At 37.9% G+C, this 9,618-nt stretch overlaps 1 protein-coding gene across 2 annotated transcripts in view; it reads left to right on the top strand.

Moving 5' to 3' along the window:
- The first annotated feature begins 284 nt into the window (after window positions 1–284).
- Window positions 285–9,618, top strand: part of N6AMT1 (N-6 adenine-specific DNA methyltransferase 1) — a 29,150-nt gene continuing 19,816 nt past the window's right edge. For both annotated transcript variants that reach the window (XM_069075067.1, XM_069075066.1), the window contains exon 1: window positions 285–474. In XM_069075067.1, coding sequence (XP_068931168.1) covers window positions 299–474 — 176 coding nt within the window. In that variant the 5' untranslated portion in view covers window positions 285–298. The remainder of the gene's footprint in view (window positions 475–9,618) is intronic.

Below are 9,618 nucleotides of genomic sequence, written 5' to 3'. Positions count from 1 at the left end.
GGGGGGGGGGGCCCACACTGGTAATAATTGTTCTATCCCAGACTTCTCTGGGGGTAACTCCAGAATCCTAAGGGGTAGATGTAGCTTTAGACATTCATCTGTGAGAGGAACGGATGTAATAAGGACCCTCAAAGTTCTGAAGGGAGACATCCAAACAATGAGGTAGCTCTGGCAAGAACATTGACAACAAATATACAGGCGCCCCTGGCTTGGGGTCAGCTCTGCGCACGCTCCGGGAGCACGGGCGCGCTCCAGGGATTTACGAAAAGCTCGAGACTGAGAGCGCTCAAAGCTACGCATGCGCGCGCGGCGCAGCTCTGCAGTCATGGCCATGGGGGGCTGGGCCCCGCCACGTTTTTCTACTCCATTGCACCGACACTTGGGACAGGGTGCGTTCCAGGAGGTATATGAACCTGCCGAAGATACGTTCTTGTTGCTGGATGCACTGGAGGCAGAGGCCGCGGAGCTCGTGGGGTGAGAGGGTGGGAGCAAATCGAGGGACAGGAAAGAGGAGGAAAAGGAAAGGGAAGCGAAAGAAGAGATCATCACTTCGGGGGCGGGGCGGGGGGGGCCGGGGGGCGGGGGGAAAAGGAAGGGGCGGGGGCGGGCGGGGCAGGGACGCAGTGCCGGAAAGGAAGGGGCGGGGACGGAAGGCGGTGCCAGAGGGCGGCCGGAAGTGCGTGGTCTGCTCCCGTTTTATCTTTGGAATCGCATTTAACACTGACTCTGGTAAAATACTGATTTTGCCTAACTCGGAAGTGCGTTTTTGGCTCCGGAAGTCTTTTTGTTCAGTCTTTTTTTTTTCTTTCGTGTCCAACTTTTTGGGTCGTGACCTCATTTGAAATGTTTTTGGTAGAGATACTGGAATAGTTTGTCATTTCCTTCAGCTCATTTTACGGTTGAAGAGCTGAAGCAAAAAGCTCTTTTTTTTTTTTTTTAAGAGTAATTTAGTTCCGTCTTCAGCTACGGGGAATTGTGTCCTGGAATTTATTTTTGGTGTGTCAATCACATAATATGATAGGAGTGACAGTATTAAAAAAATAGGATTGCTTGTGTGAATAACATTTTGTTAAAGCGTTTTAGGTTTGAGATTTGTTTAGTGTAATGTTGAGATGTTTACGGTTAGCCTCATTAAAAAACCCAGCTTCAGCTTACACAAGTCACTTTCCTAGTACCTTAATCTCCTCCTTCTAATGAACTATTTAATGATGTGTTCTTTACCTTTTTTTGGCCATTCATAACTTCATATAATAACAACTAGCATTTATATAGCGTTTTAATGTTTTCAAGGCACTTTAATATATCTCGTTTGATCCTGACAACACTCTTGGGAAGAAGGTACTATTCTTTCAATTCCATTTATTTTACTATCAATTTTATATTCAGTTCCAAATTCTCAACCTCCTCAGCCCATTAAGAAGAGAAAAGGGGTGGCCAGGTGGTGCAGTGAATAGAGCACAGACCCTGGAGTTTGGAGATCTGAGTTCAAATCCGGCCTCAGACACTTAACACAAAAAACTAACTGTGTGACCTTGGGCAAGTCACTTAACTCCAATTGCTCTCCAAAAAGGAAAAAAAAAAGACGAGTAAAAACAAAACTCATTACAAGTATACAATTGTGCAAAACATTTCCACAGTACTCAAAAATATTCTTAAATCAGTTCTCTATCTCAAGAAGGAGAGCATATTTTCATCATGAGTGCTTTGGAATTGTGCTTGCTCATTGTGTAGACCAAAATTGCTAATCTTTTGGTTGGTTATCTTTATATTGTTATTTTTCTATGAATTATTGTCCTAGTTTTGTTCACCTCACTTTCCATCTGTTCATGAATAAGTCTTATGGGTAGTTTTTCTGCAACTATCCCCTTCATCATTTCAGCACAGTATTGTATCACATTCATATACATATATATATACATATGCAAACATACATATGTGTGTATGTGTGTATATATATATATACATATATATATATACTGTAACTTATTTAGTTCTCAATTGATGGTGATCATCTCAGTTTCCAGTTTCTTGCCATCACAAAAAGTTGCTATAAATATCTTTGTATACATGGGTTCTTTTCTTTTTTCTTTAATTTCCTTGGGATACAGATCTAGCATTGTTATAGCTGGATCAAAAGGTATGCACAGTTTAATAGCTTTTGGGGCATTGTTCCAAATTGTTTTCCAGAATGGTTGGACTAGTTCACAGCTCTACCAGCAGTGCATTAGTATACCTACTTTTCCACACTTAATTCCATCTGTCATTTTCAACAACCCCTCTGGCATTTGTCATTTTCCTTTTCTGTCATGTTAGCCAATGTGATAGGTGTGACGTGATACCTCAGAGTTGTTTTAATTTGGATTTTTTAAATTATGAGTGATTTAGAACATTTTTAATATGACTTGATAGCTTTTATTTCTTTCTCTTAAAACTGCCTGTTTGTATCCTGTGATTATCTGTTAAGGGATAGCTGTTTAGCTCAGTTTCTTTTATATTTTAAAAATTAGACCTTTATCAGAGAAACTTGCTGCAAAGATCCCCCCCCCCCAGTTTTCTGATTTTCTTCTAATTTTAGCTGCATTGGTTTTTGTGTGTACAGATAGTTTTAATTTTATGTAATCAAAATTATTCATTTTGTCTTATGTGAACCTCTGTCTCATGTGGTCATGTCTTCCTCATTCATAGATCTTACAAGTAATTTCTTCCATGCCCCAACTAATTTTTTTTTATGATTTTGGCCTTAATGTCTAAATTATGTACCCACTTTCAGTTCATTTCACTACACTTTTATTAGAAACCTGCTAAGTGCAAGGCCCTGGAGACACAAATAAGAAAAAGAAATAGTTCTTATAGACAAAGAGCTTTAAATCTAGTGGGGGGAGGGAGGTGGGAAGGGTTGGACACTATGCCAAAGAAAACTGAAAAGGGATCCCAGAGCTTATCTTGGAATATGATCTATGCTTAGTTTCTGCCAGACTACTTTCTAGTTTTCCTAACAGTTTTTATTTAATATGAATTCTTGCCACAATAGCTGGAATCTTTGGGCTGATCATACACAGTTATTGTGCTCATTTGTTTCTATATAGTGTACCTAATGTGTTTCATTGCTCAACCACTCTTTTTTTTTTCTTTTTTAAAAATTTATTTAGTATTTTATTTTCCCCCAAATACATGTAAAAACAATTTTTTAACATTTGTTTTCAAAACCTTGAGTTCCAAAATTCTGTCCCTTCCTCCCTCTCCACCCTCCTAACTGAGAAGGCAGGAAATTTGATATAGGTTATACATATGTAGTCATGCAAAACATTTCCATTTTAGCCATGTAGTGAAGGAAAACATAGACCAAAAAAAACCCTCAAGAAAAATAAAGTTAAAAAAGTATGCTTCAGTATGTATTCTGATACCATAAATTCTTTGTCTGGTGATGAATAACATTTTTCATCATGAGGCCTTCGTCATTGTCTTGAATCATTGTATTGCTGAGAATAGCTAAGTCATTCATAGCTGATTATCTTACAATATTGCTGTTTCTTTGTATACAGTACATTTCACTTTGCATCAGCTCACATAAGTCTTTCCAGGTTTTTCTGAGAGCATCCTGTTGGTCATTTCTTATAGCACAATAGTATTCCATCACAGTCACGTAGCACAATTTGTACAGCTATTCCCCAGTTGATGGGCATCCTCCCAATTTCCAACTCCCTGCCACCAGAAAAGAGCTGTTAAAAAAATATTTCCGTACTTAAAGGTCCTTTTCCCCTTTGTTTTTTATCGCTTTTTGGATACAGACCTAGTAGGGGCACTGTTAGGTCAAAGTATATTGCCTTTTGGGCATAGTTCCAAATTGCTCTAAAGAATGATTAAATCAGTTCAGAACTCCACCAACAGTGCATTAATGTCTCTTTTCTCCACCTCCCCTCCATTTAGCATTCTCCTTTTCTGTCCTATTAGCCAATCTAATAGGTATGAGGTAATACCTCAGAATTGTTTCAGTTTGCATTCCTCCAATCAGTAGTGATTTAGAGCACTTTCTCATATGGCTATATATAGCTTTGATTACTTTGTCTGAAAACTGTTCATACCTCTTAGATAATTTATTAATCAGGGAATGGCTCCTATTTTTATAAATTTTACAGAGTTCTCTGTATGTTTGAGAAATAAGGCCTTTATCAGAGAAATTTGATTCAAATTTTTTTCACAGTTATAATTGCTAACTATATTTCCCTCCATCCTGTCTCCACCTCTGTTTATTTTATTTTCTCTCTCATTTCACCCTGTGATTCCCCAAAAGTGTTTTGCATCTGACTACTCTCTGTCCTAATCTGCCTTTCCTTCTATCTCCTTTCCCTCCCTGCCCCTTCTTTTATTCCCTTTACCCCTCATTTCCTGTGGGTAAGATAAATTTCTATATGAAGTTGTGTGTATGTTATTCCCACTTTGAGCTAGTTCTCATGAAAGTAAGGTTCACTCACTCCCCTTTGCATCTCCCATCTTTCCTTCCTTTGTAAAAGCTTTTTCTTGCCTCTTTTATATGAGATAATTTACCCCATCCTGCTCCTCCCTTTCCCTTTTTCTCAGTGCATTCCTCTTTCTCACCCCTTAATTTTGTTTTTTTAGATATCACCTTTTCATATTCAACTCACACCTGTACCTTCTGTCTGTATATTCTCCCAAGTGCCCTAATAATGAAGAAGTTTATGAGTTACAAGTATCATCTTCCCATATAGGGATGTAAACAGTTTAACATATTAAGTCTCTTATGATTTTCCTTTCCTGTTTACCTTTCTATGCTTCTCTTAATTCTTGTATTTGAAAGTCAAATTTTCTATTCAGCTCTGGTCTTTTCATCAAGAATGCTTGAAAGTGGGGCGGCCAGGTGGTACAGTGAGTAAGAGCACTGGCCCAAGAGTTGGGATGACCTGGGATCAAATCCGGGCACAGATACTTCGCACCACACCCAGAAATAACTGGCTGTGTAACCTTGAGCAAGTTACTTAACCCCAATTGCTTTAAAAAAAAAAACAAACCCAGAATGCTTGAAAGTCTTCTCTTTCATTAATTTTTTTCATTGAATATTTTTCCCCTGAAGGATTATACTCAGTTTTACTGGGTAGGTGATTCTTGGTTATAATTTTAACTTCTCTACTTTTTGGAATATCGTATTTCCAGCCCTCCTATTCTTTAATGTAGAAGCTGCTAAACACAGGTCTGTTGCTCCTGGGTGAGTGAAGCACAGTCCAGCATAAGGTATGCCAGCATGGACCCAGCCCCAGCAAACCAGGAGCATGCCTTAGGAGCCACTGTAGAAGCTGTGTTATCCTAACTGTGGCTCCTGTGTACTAGAATTGTTTCTTTCTGGCTAATTACATTATTCTCTTCTTGACCTGAAAGCTCTGGAATTTGGCTATAATATTCCTGGGAGTTTTCATTTGGGGATCTCTTTCAGGAAGTGATTGGTGGAATCTTTTAATTTTTATTTTACTCTCTGGTTCTAGAATATCAGGATAGCTTTCCTTGATAATTTCTTGAAAGATGATGTCTAGGCTCTATTTTTTTTTTATTGAGGCTTTCAGGTGGTCCAGTAATTTCTAAATTATCTCTCCTAGATCTATTTTCCAGATAAGTTCTTTTTTCAATGAGATATTTCATATTGTCTTCTATTTTTTTCATTCTTTTGGTTTTGTTTTATTGTTTCTTGATTTCTCATAAAGTTATTAGCTTTCATTTGCTCAGTTCTAATTTTTAACGAATTATATTTTCTTCAGTGAACTTTTTTACCTCCTTTTTCATTTGGGCAATTCTACTTTTTAAGGAGTTTTTTTTCTTCAGTGAATTTTTATGCCTTTTTTTCCCTTTAGCCAGTTCTGCTTTTCAAGGCATTTTTCTCCTCATTGACTCTTTGTATCTCTTTTACCATTTGGCTTATTCTGTTTTTTAAGGTATTGTTTTCTTTAGTATTTTTTGTGTCTCCTTTACCAAGCTGTTGACTCTTTTTTTTCATGATTTTCCTGTGCCACTATCATTTCTCTTCCCAATTTTTCTTCTACCTCTCTTACTTTTTTTTGGGGGGGGGGGGTTGGAGTGGGGCAGGCCAGGCAATTGGGGCTAAGTGACTTGCCCAGGATTATACAGCTGAGTAAGTGTCTGAGGCTGGATTTGAACTCAGGTTCTCCTGACTTCAGGACCAGTGCTCTATTCACTGTGCCACCTAGCTTGCTGCCCTCTTAACTTAATTTTCAGAATCCTTTTTGAGCTCCTCTGTGGCCTGAGATTTTCAATGCATATTTTTCTTAGACCTTTGTACATAGGAACTTTGACTTTGTTATCTTCGTCTGAGTGTGTATTTTGATTTTCCTTGTCACCATAGTAACTTTCTATGGTCAGAATTTTTTCTGTTCTTTGCTCATATTCCCAGCCTATTACTTGACTTTAACTCTTTGTTTAAGCAGGACTTTGCTTCCAGGGTAGAGGGCACACTCTCCCAAGCTTCAGGAGTTTTGTGTAGCTGTTTTCAGAGATACTTCTAGGGCCTTGTAAGTTTTCAGTTCTTCTAAGATGGTGTGATCTAAGAAGGGGTATGTTCACTACTCTTGGCCTATCCTCTGGTCTGTGAGTGACTACAAGCACTCTTTTCTGCCCTGGAACTCTGGATGAGACTCATTCTTCCACTGTGGCCTCAAGTACTGGTGTCCAAGTGCTTTTCCTTGCCCTGGGACTGCCATGCTGGTCTATGACCTGGATCTGAGTACAGGTCAAGTAACAGTTCTGCCCCCAGTTGTTTATTATTATTAGTATTATAGTGACCCCTATAATCTCCTTCTGATCAGTTGTTTAAACCCATTACCATCTATTGACTGAGAGTTCTAGAAGAAGATGCATCTGCTGCCTTTGCTAATTCAGTGGCTCCTTAAAGCTTGCTCCTGGTTTGCTGGGGTGAGGTCTGCGTTGCCATGGCTTGTGCTGGACTGTGCTTCACTCTCATCCATTCCTCTAGATCTTTTAAGTTGTTGTTGGTTGGAAAATTATTTTAACCCTGTCCTTTTGTGGTTTCAGCCACTTCAGAAATTGTTTTATGGCATTATTTAAAAATCTTTAAAGGAGTTCTGGGGAGAACTCAGGCAAGTTGCTGCCATTTCTCCACCATCTTGACTCTGCCTCCCAACCACTCTGTTTCTTATCAAGTACTAAGTTGTTTTTGATTACAGCTTTGTGGTATAATTTAAGATTTAGTGCTGCCAGATCCTTTTCCTTAGCATTTCTTTTCATTGATTCCTTTAATATTCTTGACTCCTGGTCCAGATCAATTTTGTTATTATTTTTTCTGGCTTTATAAAGTAATTCAATAGTGTGATTCGTGTGGCACTAAGTCAGTTAACATAGGTAGTATTTTTATTTTTATTGTGTTAGCTCAGCTTACCTGTGAGCAATTAATATATCTTCAGGTAGTTAGATATGTCTTCATTTGTATGAAATGAAATTTCTCTTTCTATCTCTACCTTTTGAGCTTTGTTGGCAAAAACATAAGTTCTGATGATTCTGTGTGTCTATTTAATAGACAACCATAACTTTGCTGAAGTTGATCATTCTTTTCATTAGTTTTTTAGTTGACTCTCTAGGAGCACACTAAGTAAACTAGCATATCATCTGCAAAAAATGATAGTTTTTTTTCCTCTTATTGTCAAGGCTTGTTTGTTCAATTTATTTTTCTTGACATTGCCATAACTTGCATTTCTAGAATAATACTGCACTTCTAGGCTCTCTCCCTTCATTCATCACTCAGTAGCCTTTCTTCCCTAGAGGTTCATGCTACTCATATCAATCAGAATCTTGGTATCAGTTGTCTACAGAACACCAGATCCCTCTCCTTCCTGCCTCAATGAGTTTGATATCTGGCTTATAATTTTTCTGACCTACCTAAGCCTGCCCTCATACTTCAACATACATAATACTGATTCTTCCTCAAATGCCCTAATCATTCAATTTTTCAACCTTCTCTCCTCCCATGAGCCACTCGTAAGCCCCACAAAGATGGTCACACCCTTTATCTTGCCATGATCCATAAAAGTACTACTTCCATCTTCAAGAATTCTGGAATCTCCTTATCCAGCCATAATCTATTGGCTTTTTATCTCTCCTTATGCCTTCACTTACATGACCCTACTCTTTGTTCTCACAATGACCTCCAATCCTTTGACCCTTCAATTCTCTTTCATGCCATCTGTCCCATACTAGCTACTCTCTCCTCTTCTCCCCATCTTGACTCAACTCTACACTGTCCTATTCTTGAATCCCTAGCCCCATTATCATATCACTGATTATGACCAGCCAAGCCTCAGCCTTGAATCTTTCACCATTCATCTTCTTCACTCCTACACACGTGCTGCTGAGCAAAGGTGGAGAAAGTTTTGCAAATTGTGATTGAGTCTACTACAAATTCATGTTACCTAAACTCAACTAGGTCCTCACTGCTGTTAGGTAATTACTATACCTTCCTTATCAACTCACTATCCCACTTTTCATAGCAACTCTTCCAAACCTTTTCATCCTTTCTCAAACATCCCGTGTGTTCCCCTTCCTCTGCTCTCACTGCTGAGACCCAGCTAGGTTGGGTGCCTGAGGGACTAGGAGCACAGTGTTTACCTGCTATAGTAATTGGGAAGGTGGAAGGTTTGGGGGTTGGTAAGATTTTTGAAGTAAAAAAGATAATTATTGAGAACTCAATACTTTGTAAATAAAAGGACTTTTGAAATTTTGTAGATAATTTATATGCTGAAATTTGAACATTCACACATATTTGTAATGGCATAAAGAACTGAGTTCCCTGGATACATTTGATTGGATAGTTGTTGTGTTTCAAATAGTTATACTGCACTAATTTATCTCTCCTTTGAAACCAGTCAGCTTTTTATAGTCACAGACTTTAATGGAACTTTTGGATTGACTAAATTACAGAATGAATGAACACTCTTTTGTAACTTGTGTCTTATTCTAAAATATCACAGAATAGGCTACAAACATAAGCTATATTCATGCCTTGTAAGGAACTGATTTTTGTTATTGTTCTGATTATTTATGATAGTGTAGCAACTAGAACCTTCCTAATAGGAGGTATAAATCATACTACAGCACAGTATGATTTTTAAAATATATAGACTGACATCACAGCAAATACAGAAGAAGAAAAAAAGATCATAACATTATATGCTAACAAAACTGAGAACATAAAAGAAATAAAGGAATACTTTCAAAATACTACCGTACCAAAACAATCAGAAGGCCAGATAAAGATATTAAATAATCCAATCTCCGTAAAGGAAATAGATCTAGCTATAAAGAAACTACCAAAGGAAAAAGTCCCTGGACCTGATGGATTCAAAAGAAAAGTCTATCAAACTTTTAAAGAACAGTTAGTACCTATGCATCACAAATTATTCTCAGAAATTAAGAAAGACCCTTACCATAATCTTTTTACTGAGACAAATAGAATCCTAATGCCTAAAACAGAGAAAAATAAAACATGGAAAGAAAACTGTAGACCAATATAATTAATGAATATTGACTCCTGAATTTTAAACAAAATCCTGTCAAACAGGTTACAGCGAGTTATCCAGGATATCA

Source organism: Petaurus breviceps, unplaced genomic scaffold (assembly GCF_028583685.1).
Source record: "Petaurus breviceps papuanus isolate PSGF00001 unplaced genomic scaffold, PetGlider_PUasm1.0 90897, whole genome shotgun sequence".
In the NCBI taxonomy this organism is placed as follows: Eukaryota; Metazoa; Chordata; class Mammalia; order Diprotodontia; family Petauridae; genus Petaurus; species Petaurus breviceps.
The sequence above is the reverse complement of the archived record's forward strand: the minus strand, read 5'-3'. Positions and strand labels throughout refer to the sequence as shown.